At 40.5% G+C, this 27,116-nt stretch overlaps 1 protein-coding gene across 1 annotated transcript; it reads left to right on the forward strand.

Moving 5' to 3' along the window:
* Positions 1–1,633: 1,633 nt before the first annotated feature.
* Positions 1,634–26,052, forward strand: rasgrf1 (Ras protein specific guanine nucleotide releasing factor 1). The gene is made up of 27 exons (XM_020078452.2): positions 1,634–2,365; positions 6,465–6,571; positions 6,825–6,972; positions 8,828–8,920; positions 8,999–9,252; positions 10,604–10,683; positions 10,782–10,975; positions 12,001–12,110; positions 12,428–12,546; positions 13,710–13,870; positions 14,963–15,026; positions 15,328–15,470; positions 15,605–15,687; positions 15,785–16,033; positions 17,625–17,995; positions 18,090–18,209; positions 19,223–19,393; positions 19,565–19,671; positions 19,752–19,864; positions 19,981–20,041; positions 21,862–21,965; positions 22,060–22,144; positions 22,254–22,451; positions 22,534–22,613; positions 22,709–22,826; positions 22,913–22,981; positions 23,216–26,052. The coding sequence occupies exons 1-27, from the start codon at positions 2,090–2,092 to the stop codon at positions 23,306–23,308; spliced, it is 3,771 nt and encodes a 1,256-aa protein (XP_019934011.1). The 5' UTR covers positions 1,634–2,089; the 3' UTR covers positions 23,309–26,052.
* The last annotated feature ends 1,064 nt before the right edge of the window (positions 26,053–27,116 follow it).

The raw sequence follows: 27,116 nt of genomic DNA on the forward strand, positions 1-27,116 counted from the left end.
CAGATAACAATTTAGATGGAGTAATAAATAAATCTCCTCTGTGAGAAGTAGCCGGAGGACTGACAGCAGCAGATTAGAGCCTGTGCCTTTTAAACAAATTGGGTGCTCAAAGAGGCATATTGGCTATGTGCTCAAGCATGTTTTATAGTCGGCTCTGTATCCGTCGAGACACACAAGTCTGTCAGCTCCCGCATGACATCATGGAGCAGCTCAAACAAGCTCACACTGCAGTTTCAACCATTATTTATGTGTTTATTGCAATTACATTTTTAATCTAGTTAATCTAAAGTAACTTCTGTCACACTGTATAGAGTCTACAGTTTTTTTTATTCAAACTGATGCACTAAGGGTCCATGTTTACAGAGTATTAAAGTGGAAAAAAAAGTGGATCAGTCCAAAGAGAAAATGTTTTCCTCTCAGGTTGTTTGTTTATTTGTCTGTTTGTTTGATATTTAGACGGATTATGCAAAAACTACTGCATGGATTACAACTGAAATTGGTGGAGGGATGAAATATGGGTCAAGAAAAAACCCATTAAATTTTTCTGCAGATCCAGCCATGTTTTTTGGCTTTCTTTAACATTGTGGAATAGGAAGTTTTTCAACATTTTCATTGGTTTCTCAAAGAATAATTCATGGATCTTGATAAAGGGTTGTGGTTTGATGACAAAGTGCAACAATATAGATACGCTCATGTTTCTGACAGTAAAATGAATCTGACAAAAATACAGTATCCTCACAGGTCTATATCTTACCACAGAGCCAATAAGGGAGTTTATCTTCTATGATCTGCTTCCTGCCACTGATTTACTGTAGTTGTCTGTCTTTAGCTTTACCATGCAGCTGCAGACATCTGATGTAACATATAATTTGGTGCAGATCCACATAAAACTCTGAATCTACTGATTTTATATGTGGTTTCATGGGGGACTTGGTGGAAGTATGAACTATACTGAGATGGAGTGGTTATATACACCATATGTCTCCAAGGGGCTGTAGGTTTGCTTTTGTGTTACAGTGTCAGAAAACCATCATTTAAGTTCTGATAACAACAAAAATATGTTAGTTGCAAGTTGATTTTTTATACAATGATCAATTGTCTCTGGGGAAAAACTGTGTTTGAAATGATTTGGCACTATACAAATAAATTGAAATTAATATTAATACCTACAGTCCCAGCTGAGGTCTAGAGATCCCCACTCTTTGGAAGTTTCATGTTATCTTGTTTTTACTCTTTTCTTATCTGTAACAATGTTTTTTTAATTTTCTGTGTAATCTCAAATTTCTTTTAAATCGTTTCTCATTCTCTAATTTTTTAATGGTTCCTATTGTTTGCCTTCAATTGTCCATCTTTCACTCGCAAAGCACCTTGTAACAGTGTTTTGAACGGCGTTATACAAATAACGTTCATCATTATTATTCTTATCATATAAAGTTCTAAAGGAAACAGAGAGAAGTGAAAATGCATTGCCTCTGCAGCATTTCAATGCTTTTTCCTTTTGACTGTTATTTTCCCGTGTTGCCTCATGTCTCCAGATTTTCATCACATCCTCGAAACTCAACTTTATGCGGCATCTTGTGGAAACGTCCCTGTCCAAGGTCCTGAATCTGCTTTCCCAAGCATGCGTCATGTGACCGCGAGCAGCAGTGCCGAGCTCAGCGCCCAGTCTGCTGCTGCTGCTGCTGCTGCTGCTGCTGCTGCTCTCTGGAGGTTTCATGTGAGAAAAGGACGAACCTCGAACTACAATCTCTCATCCTGCCTTGTTTTCACTTCATTTTTCGCTGCCACTGTTTTGACGATGCGGGAATTGTGGCTCCTCAGAGCGCACGGAGTGTGACAGAAGATTCTAAGGATGCGGGACTTATGCAGCTCGTTGTGTTCCTCTCTTTTTGCTCAGATGCCAACACGGTGAAGACCGAGTGGACGAGGCTGCTGCTGCTGCTCGAGCTCCGCATTCAGAAAGTCTTGATTTGATTGTTTTTTTTTCCTCTTCTTCTTCTTCCCTCCGGAGCGACTTCAGGAAGATGTAAGGAGGGGATCCCACCGTGTGCAACTGAACGTGCCCCCTCATCCTTCTCTCTCCATCAAAATGCAGAAGGGAATACGACTTAATGATGGTCATGTCACCTATCTGGGACTTTTGGCGAAAAAGGATGGTACGAGACGGGGCTGCCTGAGCAAGAAGAGCTCGGACAACACCAAATGGCACAGCAAGTGGTTTGCGCTGCTGCAGAACATGCTCTTTTATTTCGAGAACGAGTCCAGCTCTCGTCCCTCGGGATTGTACCTGTTGGAGGGAAGCATCTGCGACAGGGCGCCCTCTCCCAAACCCTCACTGTCAGCGAAGGAGTGTTTGGAGAAGCAGGTATGGAGACAGGCACACACAAACGCGCACACACACAGGCTCTCTATCACTGCCTCATTGTTTTCCAGCCCTGCATGTTGACAGTGAAATCTCAATTTCCCTGCGCCTCAAACGTCTCTGAACTCCATTTCACTCCAGAACCAAGTTCTTTTTTTTTTTACTGTGCATGTTTTTCTTCTCCTCCTTCTCACGGTGACCTCAAATCCAGCAGCAGAATAACATGAGGTTCCAGATTGCTGCTGTATTGCACGTTATGTAATGCATGCATGGCATTAATGATGAGGTAACAATTTTAACACCTAATGATATTACAGCAGCCCTGGCACTGGGCTATGCAGTATTTGTGTTGCTTGGTGTTGCAGTGAACCACAGCTTAATATGTTTTCCTTTTTTTTTTTTAATTGGGAGAGTTTTCCTTGGTGCATTAAATGTGACCACAAATGCGTTTCTGCTATTAACCTGGTTGGTTGTTTGTATATTTTGCTTTTGACTTTCAGTCATCATTTCTTTTCTTTTTTTTTGACGTTATAGGGCGGAGAGTGATTTACCTACTGCTGCTTCCAATGAAACATGCAAAAAAAAAAAAAAAAAAAAGTTGTGGCCTCAGGATTTCCATCTTGTGGTGAGATGTGACATTACAGCTGGGGCTCAGGACACAGTGGGGTGCCAGTGATCAGTCAGCTCTGATCTGCATGAAATGGCTCAATCTAATTTTAGAGCTTTCACGTTGCATCATACATAGTGATGCACTGCTTGTGAAGAGTGGCACTTTCATGATTTGTCCATAAGACCCTGTTACTGTGTCGTAAAAATCACGTGTGCACATTTGAGTTTTATGCGTTTTGCTCCTTTAATCAGGAAAACTTTAGATTAAAAGGGTCAACCAGCTTGTGGACAGTCTTATTGTAAATAAACTGCAGAGAAACATTATGCCTCTGAGCCACCAGCCCGTCGCTCTGTGCCTGACTCTGTAGGTAGGGCTGCAATCCAAAGTGAGTCCAGGCTCTTCCTGTGAACAGCTGCCCTTGTGCTGACAAAGCAGAATGCAACACACAGGCTAATGTTGTGCTCATTTCAAGGCACCAAAAAAAAACACCTCCCTGGAAGAATTTTTTATGTTTTTTCTCAGCAGTGTTGTTTCCCTCTACATTCTCTGGCCGATACAGTAAACTAGAGAAAAGTCTATGGATTTGTTCTGCGAATCATGTTAGCAGAGAGTGAAAGACAAATAATTTGACTGATATTAGGAGTTAACTCTCAATGTAAACAAACAAACAAACAAACACAGTAAGAGTATGAAAACATCACCTCTACTTCCTACCCCCCTGGATTTGTGGGGTTTGAGTTTTATAGCAATCCACTCTAATCCCTACATTATATTTATCCTCAAATGCAGTTTGTGTGAAAATGATAATGCGCTTGAGCCCGGGGTTTCTATGGCAACCCTTTTTGCATCCTAAATAATGATGCAGTTGGACGAGGCGGGATAACAGAGGGAAGAGAAGAAGTGTGTCGCATCTCTCCTATTAATGCGAGTGCTACGTGGGTTAAATTTCGTTCTCGCGGTACCTTGGAGGGGTCAGAGTCCATTTATAGAAACCGCATGTTTTCTCGCTCACACTGGGAAACGGCAGCACTTCAAACCAATAACACAAGAAGCCACAGCAGCGAGGGATGTGACACAAGCTGAACCCCAAATCAAAAGATCTGACCGGTAGTAAGATTTGACGGGTTGGGGTCGAAAAAAAAGACTAACATCCAAACCAAAGCTCCTCATTAAAATGAAAGTGGATGCCCGTTGAGTGATTAGTAACACTTAGTTCTCCAGGGAATATATTACTGTATAGAGCTCATTATGTGGTGCAGGAAAGTCCTTTTATAGCACTGCTGTAATAAAACTGAGATGTTTACCAGTCAGCAAGAATTGGTTAACTCACGTAGGAAGAACAGTTCAATCAAACGAAAGAATCATTGCTTTAAGAGCAAGTATTGCTCACGTATGGATATCGTGGGATGTATCGATGCTGTATTGATCTAATATCTCTGTTCAGAGAAGTAACGATTTTTAAATGTGCGTGACTCAGCCGTAAACATAAAGCAGCATGAAGACAGTGTGCTTAACATCACCTCATACCAGACACTCACCGCGCTCCTATCACAGAGATCACGAGGGAGAACTTGCAACAACATGCATGTCTCCCTGCCAGAAATAGATTTCCTTTGACGGTAGGATGAATACCTAATGAAAGTGAAGATGGAGGAACAGTCAGCCATACATGACTATCAGCTGCAGGTTGATAGGTGCCTGTTGAGCATCTGCAGGGCCAAAGATTAGAGTCTGGTCTCAGTCATCATAGCAAGAAGAAGTCCAAGGAGAAGATGACATTTGACTGATAGGAGTTGTGATATATCTTTTTTTATCATGGCTCACTATTTGGGAGCTTTGGTAAGTTTGAACAAGTAAATGGTGAATGGTGGTCTCGGTCAGGCCATGGTATCTTCAGGAGTTGTACATGTGAGGCAAAAGGCTCCTTCAGTTCTAGGAGATCTAGAAGAACTGCAGAAGATGAAAGTCCAAATATTTTCAAGAAACACAAGCAAGTCCAGTTGCCTCCTACATACGCTTGAACAACTCCCACATACATATATATGGTAAATGGTCTTTATTTAAATAGCAGCATTTATAGTCTTGATGACCACACAAAGCACAGTACAGTTTTGCCATTCACAAACACTTTCTCTATCACACATCACTCACACACTGCCCTCAGGGGCAATTCAGGGTTCAGTGTTTTGATATATAAAAATAGTTTAGACCAATTTTTACTTGAACCATTTGGAAACATCCAATATATATTTGGAGACTTTCAATATATGTCAATATATTGAATGTAAAAGTCAAAGTTGTTGTATGTATGTGTCCAAATAGTTACACTAGTTTTGCCACAGAATGAAGTAGCAGATCGTTTCCTCTGTAAAAACAGCAGTACTCTTTTAAGAGTAAAGATATATAGTACTTTGAGGTAGCAGAATGTTATTTGGTATTGAAAGTTGTTTACAAATGAGGAAATATCATCTGAATGGAAACCCAAAATCCCCAACTGTGCATCATATAATGCCTTCATAAAGTACTCAATTAATCTGATAATTGCTATCATTTAAAAATTATGTAATAAGTGTTTCATTCCTTTCGAACTAGTAAATCTGTTATAAGAATCATCTGAGAAAGTGGTGTGCAATCATTGCAAAACATTTTGTTATCAACGGAAGCTATTTCAGTATCGTATCTTATAAACTCAATTTACGTAGAATCTGAATCAGTAACATGCGTAGTATTAAGTTTTAAAATAAATGTAGTGGACCATGAAGGTAAAACTGTATTTTAGTTTAGTGGCAGGTAGATATGTCAGGAAACAACAACCAACCCGTCAATATATGTTGTTTCCTGATGCCTCCTCCTGGTCCCACTTTAGATGAAGGAAAAAGGTAAAACGTCAACACCGTCATTCTTTGTTTTAAATATTACAGCATCTACTGGTTTGTCAAGTTATTTGACCATTTCTCGGTTACGTCTGCATTTAATGATCTCAGGGAGCATTTTCCCACAAATAATCATCTCTTCAATCAGAGGATGCGCACTAAAGACAAATCAAGTAAGAAAGTTCAGTCTGAATTATAAAAAAAAAAAAGGCAATTTCCTCATCCTCAAAAACAGCCTAACCGTGCACACTGCCTGGAGTTGCTAGGAAACAGGTATCGCACAGTTATGTAATTAGCCGTGGCTCCAGCCTTCATGTCTTATGGCATTTCCTCCTGGGAGCTAGAGACATCCCAGGAACTGAGCTGGGGGAGGCTTCCCTCAGTATGCCCCATCAATTGCACTGGTGGGCGAGGAAGATGTGGCTTCCCCAGGCCCTGTGTGATTTTAAATCACCCACTTGATGTCTGCAGCAGCGAGGCAGTGGAACAAACACAAAAACAAAAGCAGCGGATAAGCTTCAGTCAAACCACTATACCGCAGAATGTGTCCAATAATGAATAGTCCTGTTGTTTCTGACCAGAATCCCTCACCTCTCTCTCTCTCGCTTGTTTCTTTCAGTACTATTTCACCGTCAGCTTCACCCAAGAAAACGTAAAGGCACTCGAGTTACGCACAGAGGACGTAAAGGACTGCGATGAATGGGTGGCTGCAATATCACACGCCAGGTAAATGCACGCATTAGTGAAATGTGCAGATACAGCAATTAGAAGTTGAAGCAGTTGTTCAGGGCTAAATAATCTTTGAGTGATGTGCTGAGGGGGGATGTTGCCATGGTTTCATAAGTGGGTTTAAAATATAAGGAAAAACAGACGTGAAAATAAAAAACTGATTGCTCCGCTGCATGCACTAATGTCAAATTCATTGTTTAAGCTGCAATATAAAAATGTGTACGTGTGTGTGTGTTTGCATGTGTTACAGTTACAGAAACTTGGCCACCGAGCATGAAACTCTCATGCAGAAGTATCTCCATCTGCTTCAGATCGTGGAGACAGAGAAAACAGTTGCTAAGCAACTTCGACAACAGATAGAAGATGGGGAAATCGAGATTGAAAGGCTCAAGTCAGAGGTGAGTCCTCTACACGCAGGAGCGGGAGTGTAAACAAATACGCAACATTATTCAGGTATGAACCAATTTTCACACCACAGTCGCACAACCTCAGTCAAATATGAATACACCGCACTACAATCATCTGGATGCCAAGGTAACTGATTTCACTTGAAGGAAATGTAGAGAAATCTGTTTTGAAATCATAGGAAAAGAAATATTCTTTTTCATTTTAAATCTTGGTTAATAATAATGCAATACTGATTGTTCTTTGTATGTAAAAATAATCCAGGTGATTTGTCAAAAATGCTAGATCTTCATCAGGAGATATTATAAATCATGTTTTTTGAAAAGTGGTTTAATATTCAGACATTCAACATCTTTGTTTGTGTTTTGTGTGAAGAAATGTTCGACTCATGTTAAAAAAAAAGAGACAGAAAACGGACTCTTGGCCCAGAGATCTGCCTGCTTCACGAGAAGCCCCAAAAGCTTGATTGTTGCCCCCCAGAGGCTAATTCGCCATCATCAGGAGCCATTTGGCTCCAAGATTATATAGAATGCAACTCAAAATTTACACAAACAAAGATCATGCTATAATTGAAACTCTGAGTTACATCAAACCCCCTGTTGTATTTCCACAGTAAATTGATTTTATTTAGACCTAATACAAATTGTATTTATTATCTAATGATTATTTTGTACATGTGCACACAGTCAGAAAAGCACAACTCTATCACATCTGGTATAAATATAACTACAGATATTAGCTTTCCATTGCACTCCACTTTACAGACTATCTTTAGGCTATTTTGGCTGACCTGTGTCCTCTGATATTCCCTCTTACTGTATTTGAAGACTAAAGCGAGCGCTGTTAAAATATCCAGGATTTTGCCCTCTCTCACTGAACCACAGCAGCAGAGGATTACAGGATTTTCTATCTATAGACGGATGTGTGGCAGCCGCACACAATATCAGTCAGACCGGCTGTAAATAGACTTCCTGGTAGTACATCACCACTGCTTCCTGCACCGCACTCATATTAATCCAAAATACGTATGTGTCTCTTTACTTGTTGTGACCTGCCAGCACCACAAATAACATCTGAACCTGTGGGAAAACAATGTTGATTATTGCTCTGTGAAATGGAAGCACTGCACCATCACATGTAAATGGTCTGTATTTATATAGCGTCTTAATGACCCCTCACAGCGCTTTACAGTACAGTTTATTGCCATTCACACACATACAATGCATCTATGTGCAGCACTTTTTCTATATACGAGAGGCAATTCAGGGTTCTGCACTTGGCTAGAGGACGGCCGCTCTACCCCCTCAGCCACAGCCGCCCCCTCTGCGTGAGCTGCGCTAATGCCGACCACTCACAACTTTGCATCTCCTCTCAGGGACAATGCCTCCAAACAGGGCTGCGTTCCTCGCTGTATTCATCAGATCAAATAGTCATTTTACTTTAATGTGCAAATGTGATGCTTAAAATCTAATTAAGTGCTGAATATGCATGAACACAGCTTTATATTGCGTCTCTTCTATGAAATGCAATGACAATTAGCTCTCCTGCCAAATTCAAAGTAAATGGAGACACTTGGCTTCAAACAGTTCAAATAAGCTCCAGTCTGGGTATTTTATTTATTTTTATTCTACCAGCCTCTTTACATATTGTCAACATGCAGGAACAGTCTGCTACATGTTGCATTTAAATGACCAACGTGAATGAATATAGTGACGCAGTAAAATGTCTCAGTGTTGACAGGTCCAGTCCCGTTGACTCAGTCACTTTGTTTACATGCTGCTACAATAAGTAAGAAGATAAAGATGTGAGTGGGAATAATTGGTCATTCTTGTGGTCGCTCCCGGGCAGATATCCGGGCTGCTCAAAGACAACGAGAAGATCCACGCCAGCCCTGCAGCTGCTCCGACAGACGACGACTCCGAAATCAAGAAGATCAAAAAAGTAAAGCATGCAACCCAAACTTGTTTTATTTTTGAAGTGCATGTAGATTTTGATGAACTTGAATCTGGTCTACTTCAGGTCCAGAGCTTCCTGCGAGGGTGGATCTGCAGGAGGAAGTGGAAGACCATCATCCAGGATTACATCCGCTCGCCGCACGCAGAGAGCATGAGGAAGAGGAACCAGGTGGTGTTCAGCATGTTGGACTCAGAGGCCGAGTACGTGCAGCAGCTTCACATCCTGGTCAACAACTTCCTGAGGCCACTCCGCATGGCCGCCAGCTCCAAGAAACCACCCATCACTCATGATGATGTCAGCAGCATATTCCTCAACAGGTTAGATCTGCAAAACTACTCTAAAAGTAGTGTGTTTCAGTGGGCAAGTAATCTGTGTCTCTGAGGCGCTTTAACACGATCAACTGTCAGAGTTTGGAATGAACCAAGAAAGAAGAAACAAACAAGCAAGAGTCATGAGCCTCAGCTTTAATCAGCTGACGGCCGTTCGGTCACACACCAATCACAGCCATTCTCACATCAAGGCGGTCCGTTTAAATATTACACCCTCCTCGTTGATCTCTGCTGCATCAGACTGTTGCTGCAAAGTTTGGCTTCCACCACTCCAGCCTTGATTTTACTTAACCAGGCTCAAATGTTTAAAATGTTACTCAATGACTTGCCATCAACGGCCAAGCCTAACTGTATTTCCATTTGTTGCAATAAATGGTTTAATTAAGATGAGAGTGTTCCTGACACAAGTATATAAACACAGGATGTTACATAAATTTAATTCCTAACTGGACAAATGCATTAAATAAAACTACATATTTCTTTAAGCTGCAGAAAGGGATTCATTTGTATAGACACCACACAAATCTATACTTATCTGTACTGAGGCTATCAAGGTTTAAAAACACAAAAATATCTAAATATTCAATGACATTTGGAAAGTAAAATATAAAATACAGTATAGAATTAAAAAAAATAAAATGTACAATATATGAGAGAAATCACTCTCATACAGTGTAGAACATATATATCTCTCAAATCAGTGAATGGATAAAATGGATGATGATAAATCAATAATATTGACAATCACCTGATGTATCCTCTCATATAATTACCAGTTTAGAATTTTTGATTAGTCCACTTTTAAACTCATGACAGGAAACCTACAGATCTGTGTGAAAATGTCATAACAACATTCATGGAAAGCAGTAAATGATTATTATGATAATTTTTGGTCGACCGTATTTCTTCCACTTGCATGACATACCACAAAATCAGAGAATAACAAAAATGTACTGCACTCATCCATGCATTGCTTTGCTTTTAGTAGCAGGAAGAAAATTGACTCGTAAACTATGTGAGACTTAGCGATGTAAACATAAACATTTATATGAACATAGTGATTAATAATAATAATGTGATCTGGTATTACACAATGTTAGTCTGCTGTACTCTACTAACTGTAGATCTTTGTCAGACACACAGACAGAACAGTGAAGACAGTAATCTGCATGTGCCCTCATTGGCCTATTCAAAATCTACCCACACACTCATCCAAACATATTCATGCGCAAAACCTGCACATCCATGCTCTCATACACTTTCGTCTCTTTCAACTTCAACTGGTAAACTCTGCATTTCATAAAAATCAGTATCACTCATATTTTTCTCTTTCTTCCAGTGAAACTATCATGTTCCTACATCAGATATTTTACCAAGGTCTAAAAGCCAGAATAGCGAGCTGGCCAACCTTAGTGCTGGGTAAGAAACATCTCATCTACTTTCTTTGTTTCATTGTCATTGCAAAGCTTGTTCTGCATGTGAACCACGATTCTCTTGGTGTATGGATCTCTACCCAGCTGACCTGTTCGACATCCTGCTGCCCATGCTGAACATCTACCAGGAGTTTGTGAGGAACCACCAGTATAGCCTGCAGATCCTGGCTCATTGCAAGCAGAACCGAGACTTCGACAAGCTGCTGAAACAGTACGAGGCCAAGCCCGACTGCGAGGAGAGGACCCTGGAGACCTTCCTCACCTACCCCATGTTCCAGGTCAGCTCGTTTGTCTCGCTGATATACACGCCGAATTAAGGCAAGCCAATTTGTTTGCTGCAGAGCTGCAGCCCGGAGCCAGAGTTTGTCGTTAATTTTGCTCTCTCACAGTCGCTCGGGGCCAAGTTCTTCTCTCCATATATAAATGGTACCCTTGGGCCGTATATTTCACTAGCTTAATACAAGGTGGCTATTGCTATGCCAATGATGCCCCATTGTAACTGTCCGTAAAACATTTGGCCACTTTGGTTTTTTGTACATCTAAAGCTGTGTATCTTTTAAAGACACTGTTTGTGATCCAAACGAAAGACAGTCCATCACCAAAGCTGCCGTCACTGCCACAGATATTGTTTACACACTTTATATGGTCGCTAGTGATAATTTTAAGTCCTTACCTGATTTATCCTGCTTTCTTATCGTAAAATGTCAGTTTAGACTTTAAGGTTTTTTATTTTTATGCAATCCGCTATCACTGATTGGTGTTTTCCTTTAATGATTAATTTAGAACTGCAGTATATTCCACTGGGACACATACATGTCAAAACAATGTATTTATCATGTCTTCTGACCTGCAGTCTGCCAGAGAGGTTCAGTCAGGACTTGGCTTCTAAGTCCCGCCTCCTCTTTTGCTCACAAAGCGATGTCCTGTAACTGCAGCATCAAAATCTGACCAGCCCCAGAAATAGCAGGCATTTGTCATCTTTGGCTCAGAATATCCCTGCAGTGTTTTCAATGTCTCTAAAAAGTGGTTGTTTTTGGAGCTTGGGTTTTAATAATGGCTCATTTCTGGCGAGGTACGCAGTTTCCCAGCAGTCCACCCTGCTGGGGCCAATTGCAGGCTGTGCTGTGTTGATAACAAATTTTTGCTGATGAGTGTAGATTTTGCTCTGCACTGGTCTACTTCTCATTAGTGTATGTGCACGCTGGCACTTGTATGTTCCTGTGTGTGCGTGTTTTGCGTTGTTGTTGATGAGCCCTTAAATTTGAGTATGACTCCCCTGTTGGTTTCTCTTCTGTCCCCATAGATTCCCCGCTACATTCTTACACTCCACGAACTTCTGGCCCACACGCCCCACGAGCATATAGAGCGGAATAGTCTGGACTACGCAAAATCAAAGCTAGAAGAGCTTTCCAGGTACATTTGTCTCAAACCAAGACTTGCATGGGGCTTCAACTGAACAACATAGAGCAATCACAGGCCTAGTTTTCACCTAGATTGTGTGGTGTCTCACAAAGAGCTTTGAGTGTTGTTGACTGAATTTATATAGATTTATATGGAAAAACCAGTACAATGTATCTTTTAAAGATAATATTAAACTCTAAATATGAATATTGATATACCGGTACATTGGATATTATTCGAACCATTTTCTTTGTCCTTGTTTGTTGCGTTTCATTGCCTTTTTGTGTCTGATCAAATGAAAGTGATGGATTTTCCTTTTTTTTTAATAGAATCATGCACGATGAGGTAAGCGAGACAGAGAACATCAGGAAGAACCTGGCGATAGAGCGAATGATCGTGGAGGGCTGCGAGATTCTCCTCGACACCAGCCAGACATTTGTACGACAAGGTAACTCCTGTGTCAAGGCCCCTGAAGTGCCCCTGTATGATCATTAGTCTTTTTGTCACTTACCAACAATACTAACAATAAATTTTACAATTGGTGAAAAATGTTTTGACAAATCTATTTAAAGATGTGTGGCTTTTCTCAAAATTATTGAGATAACTGTCAACAAGGAATGACTTGATCACCTTACAGATTTAGGAATTGTGCATGTTGGAAATATAATCTGCCCCTGTATGTAAATTGTAATCCCTGATTTAGAACGATCCTAGATCCACCACTGTCCTGCCTTCAAAGCATTGCATTACCCTGGTCTCTCATCTTCTGCCCTGCATTAAAGGGGAAATACTCAGTTTTCATGCAAAAAGACCCATCTCTCTTTCTCACTCTCTCTCTCTCTCTGGGGAATAACATGTGCTTCTCATGAGGAGAGTTTTTAATTGCCAAGTGTAATTAGACTGTTCTGAGGGAAACTGATGATGAATCTGGGACTGTAAATGTCACTCATCCCCAATGGGCCTTGAAGGATGAGGACAGGGAAAACAGAAATGTTGAGTTATTTAATCTCTAGTTTCTCACATGACTGTAGATGTATTCACTTATAGAGAAAGGATAGATGAGCAGTGTTGAGCGACTATCAAATATACAACACTATAGTCGCCAAGAGGCTAAGCAGGGATAAAAACTTTACCTTCCGGACGCGCTGGCTGTTCAATAAAACTTCGATGCAAAAGACTGCTGGTTTGTGTATATTTATTTCTGCTAGAAAAACACGCAGTGGAATGTTCCCATTGTCCAATAAACATCACATTTAGTTCTTTGATTGATATAATGCAGTCAGCAAAGTAGGACTTCCCCCCTCACCCTCTCGTTCCTTCATTCACCCGGTGAGAAGCAGCTGATTGTACCTGCTGACATACCACCACGTGAATCAGATCCCCATATGTGACCATAGCAACAAACTTAACATTACAATACTAGCTGGCTGTTTCACAAGCAGTTTCACATCAATTCTTTCTCTTTAGTTTTTCCACTATCTCCTTCTCTTGCTCCCTTTTTTTCTTACCCCATTCTTGGTTACTATCCATTTATATGTCTCTCCAAATCTCCCCATCACCCTCTCTCCTTCTTCTTGCTATTTACACCGACTCTTTCATTGCCACATACAGGGTCTCTCATCCAGGTGCCGATGAGCGAGAAGGGCAAGATCACCCGTGGGCGACTGGGCTCTCTGTCTCTGAAGAAGGAGGGGGAGCGGCAGTGCTTTCTCTTCTCCAAGCATTTAATCATCTGCACCAGGGGTTCTGGGGGAAAGCTTCATCTCACCAAGGTAGGCCTGCGCTGCTGAGCCACAGTGTGGTGGCGCTGCTCCTTATTATCCAACATCGCAGTCTTACAGCGATGTGCAAGGCCCAGATCTCTGGGCTGAACTGAACGAAATACCTGACGGGAAGATAAAAGCTACAGGGTCTGCAATGACCACTGGACACACACACAGGCACATTGTTTGACAGCAGCAGCTTGGTGTCACTTTGATTTGTGTAATGGATTGGTGGTGTATTATTACTCCACATTACTCAACATTAGAGGGCGATTGATGTTTGCGTTTAAGGTTTAAGATCGAAAAGCTTCCAACTAAAAGCCTTAGATAAAGTTACAACACCAGTCTTATGAAATGTTTTAATTGTAACCGTTCACATTTTTAATTAGCTCTGTGTACAGTCAAACAGTCCACTTATATAAAGTCAGTAGTTCCTGATTGTTATTTGGATCTGCACAAAATTGCACACACATATAAATATCAGTCACCGAAACACTTTTTAAAGAGCCATGAATTATTATCTGAGAAATAAATGAAAATGTTTCAAAAAAAACGCCCTTTATTGCAAAGAATGCAATACTAAGTGAAATAATGTTCCAGGATCCGTTTCCTGATCCGGACCTGAACCAAAATTTTATGGGTTCCTGATACATTCCACATCCTTACACCAAATTTTGTGGTAATCCATTTACTACTTTCTGCGTAATCCTACTAATTAACAGATCAACAAACAAACCAATGCAGACAGAAATATAACCACCCTGCCAGAGGTAATTGTTAATGTCTTAAAATTGCTCAACGTGTTTTGCCTTGAATTTTAGAGCAGAGGTGGATAAAACCTTAATTCATTTGTGTTATGATCATTTCTAAAGCAGATATGAAGTAATGTCAGCAGATTCCTTTACACCAGCAGTTCTGACACTTCTTTGCAAATCATATTCATCTTCTCACATGGAAGATGGCGTGAAGTTTAATCCCAAAAATTCATAACAGCAGTCCATTGCAGATTCTCAACTTTGCAGCATTAATGTCTGTTACTATGTTGAGACAAATGTTGCTGGTGTTAAGAGGCAGAGTGTGTACTTTGTGTGTTGTTTGCAGAATGGAGTTGTCTCACTTATAGACTGCACTCTTATGGAGGACCCTGAGGGGACAGATGATGAGTGTGAGTGTTTTATTCATGTAGCATCTTACAGAAATATGCATTGCACGTACCATGTGTGATGCTATATATAATGCATGATTACTTGAGTGTGCCGGACTTCATTCATATTTGATCATTAACATTTGAAAGTACAAGAGTCAATTAAGTCTCTAATAATGTTAAGTAATGATATAACAGTTTTAGCCGATATTTTCTTTGTTTTTATTGAATAAATATTTTATATGAATGTCCTCACTAAAAATGTGCTTATTTCTGTAGAGAAAATGACAGCTTGCGTTACATCTTTATATTTACTTCAAAGCCAAATCAGACAAGAGCGGCCAGGACATGGAGCACCTGGACTTCAAGATTGTCGTGGAGCCAAAGGACAGTCAGTCATTCACAGTCATCCTGGTGGCCTCCTCGAGGCAGGAGAAGTCTGCATGGACCAGTGACATCAGCCAGGCACGTCAACACACATCACAGTCCACGGCCATCAGACGAGGAGCCGAGGATGTAGGCATAAAGTCTGCATGTTGCAGAACTCACTAACATTTCCTCTGTCTTCTCTGTTTGCTTCGTCCGTGCTGGCGCCACAGTGCATAGACAACATCCGTTGCAATGGGCTGATGATGAATGCCTTTGAGGACAATTCCAAAGTCACAGTACCACAGATGATTAAGTAAGCCGTTTTATTTTCCTCCCTTTTCTTTGTATTTGTATTTTTTGTTCCTGACATTTATTTTTCTGTTTTGTTCAACTTTCTTTTTCCTGAGCAGGTCAGATTCAAGTCTGTACTGCGATGATGTGGACATCCGCTTCAGTAAGATGATGAACTCCTGCAAGGTGCTGCAGATCCGCTATGCCAGTGTTGAGCGCCTGCTGGAGAGACTGACCGACCTCCGTTTCCTCTCCATCGACTTCCTCAACACCTTCTTGCACTCGTATCGTGTGTTCACCACTGCAGATGTGGTGCTAGATAAACTTATCACTATCTACAAGAAGCCCATCAGCGCCATACCTGCTCGGTGAGTCACATTACATTTGGACAGACTTGATTTTGCTGGATTGTTGTCAACAAATGTTTGGCACCTCTCCACATCTTGTTGGATTAAGAGGAAGTTGCTCTATTGTAATGCTAGTTGCTGTCATCCTGAACTTTTGGTTTTAAGTGAATACATATGAGTTTCTAACTTCTGTTTTTTCTGTTTGTAAATTTTACCTGAATGTGTTCAGTTCAAAACTTAAATAAAATGCTCTACAGCAGGTCTCACCGTTAAACTACAACAATGTCCATTTAAATACAGTTTCAAATGGTAAATTACCCAAACAATGTAAGAAAACCATAGACTGTACATAAAGAACTTGATGCTTCTCCACATAATTTTAAAATGTATAGTGAGATTTTTTTATTTTTGGTCCATGTCCCATCCACTATCATGGAGGAAGCATGGTTCATGAGCTTTACTGCAGTCAATCATTAGGGAACGATCAAGATGCTTTGGCATGTTGTTGCTCTTTATCTGTTTGTGAAACAAATAGTGTTTGATATTCAGGATGAATATACATATATAAATGTGTAGGTGTTTCTAGAATTAACAGCCTAGATACTGTATTTAACACTGGGACAATGTCAGGCTTCACATGTGGTTTTTGACAGCCTCTGTAAAGCCTCTGTATCTGTGTGTGTGTGTGTGTGTGTGTGTGTGTGTGTGTACTTATACCTTTGTGATTCTTTGTGATCCATTCTTAGCATAGATCTTACAAAGTGAGGACATTTTGGCAGGTCCTCACATTTTCAATGGACTGTTTTTAGGGTTAAGACTCGGTTTGAGGGTTAGGATTAGAATGAAGGTAATCCTTAGGGTAAGGGGCGAGGGAACGAATTGAGTGTCCTCACTAAGATAGTAAAGTACAAGAGTGTGTGTGTTTGTGTGTGTGTGTGTGTGTGTGTGTGTGTGTGTGTGTGTGTGTGTGTGTGTGTTCACTGGTCAATGGCAATAATTGGGTCCTGTTTCTCCCGCCTGACTGGGAGTGTCTCAACCAGGGCTCTCTCACTCTATGGCAATGAGCCTCGATGCTGCAGGGCCCCACCCTCTCCTCTCTTTCCCTTTCCTCTCTCTCTCCTCGTCTGCAAAAGATCCATAGTGTGAAATGCTGATGAAGTGTTGCAGTGGGGCGAACTCGCCACTCCACAGGCAGCCAGGGCCCCACTGTGGGGTTCAGATCAGGGAGAGCTCCCCATGCCCACGCCCTGCAGCACGCTATCCCGTGGCGCTTGTCATGTCACTGTGAGACACCTACACTTGGCTGCTTGTGTCAGCAGTGGCCATGCGCACTATAACTCGCTGTGCTATTTATGGGAACCCGTGAGGTCGCCAGGAGGGTGGCAGGGAGTGGGAGAGGGTTTCTGGAACACTGCAGCATGTATCCTGCTCTAAAACGATAAGATGCGACTGCAGAGGCACTTCTGGTTGCTCAGCTGACTCGGTTTGCATAAATTATTTAGGAGGTGTTGTGTATTTAGCTAAGCTCTTAAAACAGGGTGTACTTAACAAATATCAAAGAAACACATTCCTATGTACTGAATTCAAGTGCATATATCCTCCCTTGATGCAGGTCCCTTGAGTTATTCTTTGCCAGCAGTCAGAACAGTAAACTCCTGTATGGAGAACCTCCCAGCTCCCCAAGGGCCAGCAGAAAGTTCTCCTCCCCTCCTCCTCTCGCCATCACCAAGAACTCATCCCCGAACCGCCGGCGCAAGCTCTCCCTCAACATCCCCATCATCACCGGGGGCAAAGCTCTTGACCTGGCTGCCCTCAGCTGCTCCTCAAACGGCTATGCAAGCATGTACTCGTCCGTGTCGCCATTCAGCAAGACCACCTTGGACATCAATAAGCTTTACGTGTCCAGCCCCATCGCGAGCAAAATCCCAGATGAGGGTGATGACAAGAAAGACAAGGTGGAGGAGACCTCAGTGTGCAAGCAAGGTGGGCCTGCAACAAACATTTCGAGCAAAATACCCCATGTTTGATTTGCTGTAATAGTGATTCGAGTAACCTGTGTTTTTTTGCTGTGATGCAGATCTCTCAGTGCGAGAGGAAAGCGACAACGATCCAAACCAGAGTGACGATGGGGACACAGAGGCTTCTCCCACAAAGTCACCGACCACCCCAAAAAACCTAAAATGCAAAAACTCCTCAGGTACACCCTGTCCTAGACATGTGCACTAACATATAAACAACTTTGTCATGTGATATCCAGGCTTGTAAACCACACACTGACATGCCACCTGTATACAATACCTCTGCCAGTGCCTCATTTATCACTGAGCCCTGAATATGTAACCCAAGACTGAGCACATATCAAAACAAAGCATGTAAGTGAAAATATTACAATTAACAGCCACAATTTACTCTGTTTTATATGGAAAATAAAGCCTTTAATCAGATATAGGTTGCAATAATCTACAATTTTTAATATATACTTCTTATGGAAAACAGTCCTGTAAAACATAAATGTGTTAGTGGTTATGAGCATGTGGGGAAAGCCAATGCTTGGCTTCAGTAGGTGTGAGGGAAACTTGTGTCATAGCAACTGCATCAACACGGTGTGTTTTCCCTGCCGCCCCCAGTAATGAGGCAGTTTCAGAGCCAAGATTATCTGTGCCTTCTGCATCAAATGACAAAAATCAAACAATGATTTTTTATTTTTTTTAAAGAGTACAGCCTGTGCCTCTGGAATGTGTGAATTAGCGGACATTGAGAAGAGCTGTGTTGTGTCTCACATGGTGAAGGATTCTTGGCTGCATATGATCTGTCTATGTTCCCAGGATTTAAACATAGCAGACTGCAGAGAATCTGTTGATTCCTCTGCTGTGCTGATATTTGTCGGCTATATTTAGCTGCAACCATCTTGATTATCAAAGCCTCTTGTAAAGAAAAGTGTGGAGGGAAAGATTTTGTTGGCCTGTAGTGCCCCCTAGTGGAGGCTTGAGCAGGGAGAAGAAGCAGGTCATTCTGCAGTGTATTTGAATTCAGTTACACCCACTATTATACTGTAAATAGTATTTCATGAGTTTTTTGCAATTCTGAGGAATATATAACAAGAAAACCTTTAACTTGCATTGCCTCTTCTTAAACCGACCACCCATTTAATTTACATGGCACCAGAATAAATCACATGGTTATTTTCTCTTTATTTTTTCTTCATTGTAGAGTTCTCTCTGTTTTCATACAATAATGGCATGGTGATGTCCTCATGTCGAGAGCTGGATAACAACCGCAGTGCCCTGTCTGCTGCTTCCGCCTTTGCCATCGCTACAGCTGGAGCCAATGAGGGCACACCAACCAAGGAAAAATATCGACGGATGTCCCTCGCCAGTACTGGTACACAAAACACCCATTATTCAATCAGGATTAAGATGCAACTGTAGTTATTGGTTGACCTCACTCAGGTCCACAGATTTTAGATCCGTAAATATTTTAACTTTCTGGGTGTTTTTTTTGCCAATGCTGATATAGAGTTATTGTAAAATATCCCAAATATATTTTCTGCAGGTTTCCCAACCGATCAGAGGAATGGAGACAAAGAGTTTGTGATCAGACGAGCAGCAACCAACAGAGTTCTGAATGTCCTGAGACACTGGGTGTCCAAACATTCCCCGGTAAAAAAAATAAACAACCAACAATTCAGAAAAAGTTGAAATATTTCTGCACATTGTTAAATTTGTGTGTGTATCTTCAGGACTTTGAGAGTAACAATGAGCTGAAGACAAAGGTTATTGTTTTCCTGGAGGAAGTGATGCACGACCCTGAGCTGTTGACTCAAGAGAGGAAAGCAGCAGCCAACATCATCAGGTACTGTTGTGTGCTGTTTTATTGGATGATTGCAATTCATATTGTAAACCCAGTACTTAAAATAATCCATCATACTGTTCATACCTCTGAGCTTAACTTTCTCCTCTATCCATCAGGACTCTAACTCAGGAAGATCATGGTGACAGTCAGATCAGTCTTGAAGATGTGACACAACTGGTACGTGTAAAGGTTTAGTGTGGAGCAGCTTTTAACTACAGGAAATAAGATTATAATACAATTGTGCAAATATATCCTCTTTTATACTGGTAAGGAGACACTTTACAGCAGCAGCTAATCTAATCATCATTTCTCAATTAATCATTTGGTTTATAGAGTAAGATAAAGACCAACAGATATTTGGTTTTGTATCATCAAAGGTGAGGAAATCCAGAAAATATCTGAAGTAGTTCTTTTGCATTTTTGCTTAAAAAGGTTTCTTGGTTACTCAGTGAATCTCACACCGTCACCAAGGCCCAACAGTCCCCTCAAATCAATCGCTGCACCTATTTGCAAACCTGCATAGATATCAATCCTCTAAATATGCCTGTTTTTTAATCCAGAATTATTCATTGAAAATGTAAAAAAAAAAAACAACCTTTCCCTCAATGCTCAAGAGAGTGAAGTCCCTTTGTCCAAATACATGTCAAGATTTGAATGGGCTCTTTCTTCACCCATGTCCCATCCTTCCACCAACATTCATGCAAATGTATTCAATCATTTTTGCATAATCGTGCTGACAAACAAATCAATCAACTAACAAACAGGACTAAAGACAATGTCTTAAGAGTTGGGAATTAAATAATTTTTTTGTCAATCAACAAATTGTTACAACTCTAACCCACTTTGGCTTTTAAATAGATTTGTGATTGAATAAGTTACCTATGGGGGCTGAGAGATCTCACACAAGCGCATCGACAGAAAACATGAATGCAAAAGTCACAACTTTAAAATGTAAAGCCACAACACAAATTCTAAAGCCACAACACAAATGTAAAAACCACAGCACCAAAGCAAGAGCCACAACACAAATGTAAAAGCTGCAACACAAACACAAAAGCCACAACACAAATGTAAAAGCTGCAACACAAACACAAAAGCCACATCACAAATGTAAAAACCACAACACCAAAGTCAAAACCACAACACAAATGTAATAGCTACAAGACAAATGCTAAAGCACAACACAAATGTAGAAGCTACAACACCAATGCTAAAGCCACAATACCAAAGCAAGAGCCACAACACAAATGCTAAAGCCACAACACAAATGCTAAAACACAACCCAAATGTAAAAGCCACAACACAAATGTAATAGCTACAAGACAAATGCTAAAGCACAACCCAAATGTAAAAGCCACAACACAAATGCTACAGCCACAATACCAAAGCAAGAGCCACAACACAAATGCTAAAGTCACAACACAAATGTAACAGCCACAACACCAAAGCAAGATACAACATAAACTCGACCACAAAGGAAGTGAGTGACCACTGATGCCGGATTGAACCCAGCATCGTGACTTACTGTGGTCAAGTGTCGGATGTTTCTCAGATGTCGTTTGTGAAAAGCGAACACACCAGTCGAATTAGATGCCACTTTGTTTGAGGTGTTACGGTACAGGTGCGTCATTTGTTTTTGGGTGCGCCCAGCACCTGTACCGTAACACCTAAAATAGACAGGCATCGACTTTTCATTCGGTCAGCTACAGTAACTAACTCTGCTCATTTCGTGGTCAACATCCATTGAGCTGCTTGTGTGAGACATCTCAACCACCTTACTTACCTGATGTCTTCTGTCGATCTACATTTCTCTATCAAAAGTAAGTGAAGAAAACAGCTGCCCAGTTGTTAACAATTGGAACCTAGTTCATCTGATCACAGATGAACCAGGTTTCTGAGCATGAACCTTCTTGTGCCATGTACCAACATCAAGTATTTTTGTTATTCACTCACCTTGTGCACCTTTAATCATTTTGGGGTTGTTTTGTGTGTCCTAGGTGGGAGGAGGGAAGACTGAGTCCTTTGACAGTCATTCTGCACTGGAGATCGCAGAGCAGCTCACTCTCCTGGACCACCTGGTCTTTAAGGTCATCCCATATGAGTGAGTGCCATCACATCACCTGTGCATTTTAGTAATAGAGAGGAAATCAAATACCTAAATAATTATTTTCAATGTTTGCCTGTTTACTTTACAGGGAATTCTTTGGACAAGGCTGGATGAAGAATGACAAAAATGAGAAGACTCCGTTCATCATGAGAACAACAAAGCACTTCAATGATGTATGTTCCAATAAACGAGCCCCTCGCACAACTCCTCTATTCTACCTTTTATTGATTTTCAAAAATAACATTGAGTCCATTCCCTCCATTTCTCTCTTTCCTCTGCAAGATAAGTAACCTTATTGCCACAGAGATCCTGCACTGTGACGATGTGGTCACAAGGGTCGCGGTCATCGAGAAATGGGTGGCCGTGGCCGACATTTGTCGTTGTCTCCATAACTACAACGCCGTGCTCGAGATTACCTCCTCCCTCAACCGCAGCTCTGTCTTTCGTCTCAAGAAGACATGGCTCAAGGTTTCGAAGCAGGTGTGTATCACCCTATACATCTATTAACAAGGTTTTTCTTCCCAATATGATTAATTGTGTTCCTAATAACCTTTTCCTCCAGACAAAAGCATTGATTGACAAGTTGCAAAAGCTGGTGTCATCAGAGGGGCGATTCAAAAACCTGAGAGAGGCATTAAAGAAGTGAGTTCAGTTTAAAGACTTCATTTTGAGCTGGATAAATGAGGCAAACATGCAGTACACATAGATGATGGTGTGACGATGTGTGTTTCCACCAGCTGTGACCCTCCCTGTGTGCCCTACCTGGGGATGTACCTCACTGACCTTGCTTTCATCGAGGAGGGAACGCCAAACTACACCGAAGACAACTTGGTCAACTTCTCGAAGATGAGGATGGTGAGATCTTCTGTGTCCTGCCACACAAGTGCCTTTCATGCAAATGTATGTTTTACAGTCTGAAATAATAATATCCTGCTTTTCAGATTTCACACATCATCAGAGAAATCAGACAGTTTCAGCAAACAGCATACAAGATTGACCTGCAACCAAAGGTAAACAGATATTTAGTTTAGTTTTAACTTCTCAAGCCTTTAAAAATGAATAAAACCAAGGGACAAGAATCACTTCCTTGTTGATCTGATTTGGACCAAAATACACGTTACTAGTAATGATAATTCACAAGTAGACACTGTTTTAGTCTAAAAGGTAACAAGCTAAAAAGTCGGGAACTGATTATGTATTTTAAAAACTTTAAAGATGAATTTCAATTTTTTTGCGTGTTTCAGGTAGCCCAGTATCTACTGGATATGAGCTCTGTTCTGGATGAAGAAAGCATGTACGAAGCCTCACTCAGAATTGAGCCAAAAGTGCCCAACTGATAAGGAAGGTGGTCCTCCGTGTTCTTTTCTCTGTTGATATTACACATCAGTTAACATACAAACTTTTGTATAGTTGTACATGTTTAAGATATTTGCTCTTCCGTACAGTGGATGTTTAAAGTTGTCTGAAGACACAAAACATTTCAGCGTATATATATTTTAGTTTGTTACCGTATCCACCACCAAAAATTTACAATTGACATTTCTTTGGGTTATTTCAAGCATAATAACAGAGGTCACTTTGTTTTCAGGTAACTGTGTCTTCTTTGTGACCAATGACATTATTTTGCATCATCACATACTGTGTTGACTTTTGCACTTTCCGAGCACCCCTGCTGCCGGCCATCATTCTCTTTTCTTAGGTTTTATTGACAAGTGAATTTCTCTGCAACCAATGTAGCAATGTAAAAGATGTAACTGCATCAAATCAGGTAAAAGAGCACAGAGGATAGAAACTACATTTAATGCTGTGGGACAATGATCGGTGGAGATAAAGTATCTAAAGCATAACTGTCTCTTTGCTTCCCAAACCAAACCAACAGAGATGTCTTTCCATTTTTGCTCAATACTCTAAAGGAGACAGGGGTTCCCAACCATTTTTGAACAGGACAATATCTATTTTAATAAAGTGTGTCCCAATTCAGGGGCCTCATCCTTCGAGGGACTTTGTGAGACCTCTAGTCCGCAGAGGCCATGCCGAGCTGTCACTAGCTTGTCCCACTCTTACCATTATATAATTCCCTACTTTGACTGGCCGCACATTCTGAAGCCCAGCCACCTGCACAGCTAGCCCGTTAGCTTCATCACCAGCATGCAATTATTCCTGGGATAGGTTGGCCCAAGAAAGATCCACCTGTTGGATCCTTCATTGCTCAGGAATGGAGGGGCGCACTCGTCGGCGGTAGTTAAAAGAGTCTTGAAATGGGATAGTCTTGTCGCGTTGCTGTGACATATAATCGGTTTTCAAATGCAGCCACTGAAGGAGGTGGCTTCTGAATTGGGACACAGCTGTAGTGTCATAGTGTAGCAGCCCAGCGGGAACCATCAAGAATTTAATTAAAAGGGAAAACAAAGCTCTACTGAATGAAAGCTCTACTGCTTACCTCACATTCTCGGAAACTTCTAGTACCTCTGCTAGTACCTCTTTGAGGCTGTACTTAGGCACAGCAATTGTTTGAGCTAAATGCTAATGTCAGTGTGCATTCAAGATCACACTGACAATGTTAACATGCTAATGTTTACCAGGTGTAATGTTTACTACCTTCAGCATCTTGGTTTTGCATGGTAGCATGCTAACATTTGCTTATTAGCAATAAAAACAAAGTCCATCATGCCATTAGTTTTACAGGTATTAAACTACATTATTGGAGGAATTGTAATGCTGACCTGTTGCAAGGACAGACAATCACCAAACCTTTTATAGTTCGGCCTGATGGCGAAATCTGAACCAGGTTTTCTGTCCAATAGTAGTAGAGATATTTTGCACTAAGAAGTAAAGGAAAGGGATCACTAAAGTCATAAGTTTTCATCCAGATTTCATGGCAGCCCATCCATTTGTTGTTGAGATATTCCTATCTGTTCAAATCTCATCTATAGAACTATGCTAGCATTGCAAAACACAATTACATTGTTGTTGGTAATGTTAAAGTATTACCAAACATAATAGCTTAAAGTTGTTCTGGGGGGTAGTAGCCAATATTCTGAGGCCCAGTCGTGGTTGCCAGACCTGGGGTTGGGAGCCTCTGCTCTATGATATGTCTTCATTAACAATTCATATTTTTAGATATTTTTTTAATTGTTATAAAGCTAGACACCTAATTTGTAGCCTGGTGTTAGATAAATTGTCCAGACCAATCTGAGACACCTCAGCTTAATTTGTATCATCAAATATAAGATGTGTAACAACAAACACTGCTAAAAGAAGATTTAGATCTCTTCAGTTTGCTGTGAAAGATGAGTTATCTGAATATTTTGTTACACTTGGAGTACACCAGTTTCTTTTTTTTTATTTGTTCAACTCAATCTCATGACAAAATCTCACACGAGGTGGTAAGTGTTGTACCTTCAGGTTCGGCAAAACTTTTGTAGAGTAAAAGGTTGTTGCTCTTCTGTAATTAAAAGACAATCTGTCCTATTTGCTGTTCCAGTGATTGTGGAACGTGACTGTATATCACTCTGTTATATGCATCGCTGTTACAAACTATGATAAAACCTATGTGAATGGCCTCTGCCTGCAGCATTCAAACACTATTTTTGTAGTAGTATAAGACAGAGTGACCTGCTCTTTATATGTACATGGGAAAGTATTTTGTACTTGTTGTTATTTCACCTCACTGAGATGTGCTGTACATTTTGTACAAGCAGCCCTGCATACTTCTCAATGTGGAACTGTGTAATTCTTTCAAAAAAGAGTTGTATCTCAAGCTTAAACACAAAATGCTACGACAGTGAAGTCTTGAAACTATGACTTAGAGATAGGAGACAACTTCAGAGTGTTTTGCATTTATACTGTAATCCTGTCTATAACCATTTCTGTTAGCAGGAATATAGTAATGTAGTGCTTATTCTGTGAATATTTGTATGTATTTTTACTATGTATGTACAGTACACTTTTAAAGCTCATGTGGCAGGCATGCAACACCTTCACAAACAGAATAATACTATATACTTATACTGTATACACTTATACATGCACATACTCTTATAAGGTATATAAACAAATAAACATTTTGCTGTTAGCAATACCCACTGGTATGAAAATTATCTTTCAACCCTCCTGTTTCCACTCCTTGAGATATATTCCCAGTTTTGTAAAAAAAAAAAAAGAAAAAAGCAGAATTAAAGGTTTGCTGATGACAACAACAAATTAACAAAAATATGTTTCCCAGTAACCTCTTGCTAATAAATCCATTTTATCTCAGGGGCATTTTGTCTCAAGTGTTTTTGTAGATCAATCAGTTGACATCATGCTCATCTAATTTCATGAAATAGAATAGAATCTGAGAATCTAACAACAGAAATCTGTCCTGGCAAGCAATTATGTAAAATTACATACAGTAATTGTAAAATCTGGGCTTCATGTGAAAAAATAATCCCTAACACACACAAATTAATTATTGAAATGCTATACTGGCATCATTTTACTTTTATTACTTACTTGTTGAAATACACAATGTGGAAGACAGTTTGAGAAATGACTGGTTTCTATAAGCGTGTGTAGGATTTCATTATAGTTGATTGAATGACCACATATTAGAAAATGTCTCTTAAAGGTTTTTCCCTAATGTCATTGAGCACATGCAAATGTTGTCTAAACCATGGAAACACTGTTGTCTAGTCCTTCTGAGAAATGTAGGATTTAGTGATAGCTAGTGGAGAAGTCGCATGTTGCAGCTGAATACCTCTCACCCCACCCTCCCCTTCCAAACATTAAACAGAACCTGTGGTCGTCTTCAGTTGTCATCAAAACTCTAAAGGTGTTTAGTTTGTCCAGTTTGAACTACTTTAAAAAACATGGCTGCCTATGCAGAGGACTCGCTACCGATATAAATAAAAAGTATTTGAATATACATACTAAATATAATATAAATATAAATATAAATATAAAGCCCATTCTAGGGTAAAGAAAAACACAATTCATACACTTTATGAAACACAGTCGTGAAAACATCACTAGGATTATTTTATATCCATTTTCTGCCAGTAGATCCCTTTCACTTACATTTTACACTCTGAACCTTTAAGACTACAAATCTACCACCGTGGGAGGAGGCGTCTGGGAAATGTAGTCTTGAGAGTACATGGCAGT

Source organism: Paralichthys olivaceus, chromosome 7 (genome assembly GCF_024713975.1).
Source record: "Paralichthys olivaceus isolate ysfri-2021 chromosome 7, ASM2471397v2, whole genome shotgun sequence".
Lineage (NCBI taxonomy): Eukaryota > Metazoa > Chordata > Actinopteri > Pleuronectiformes > Paralichthyidae > Paralichthys > Paralichthys olivaceus.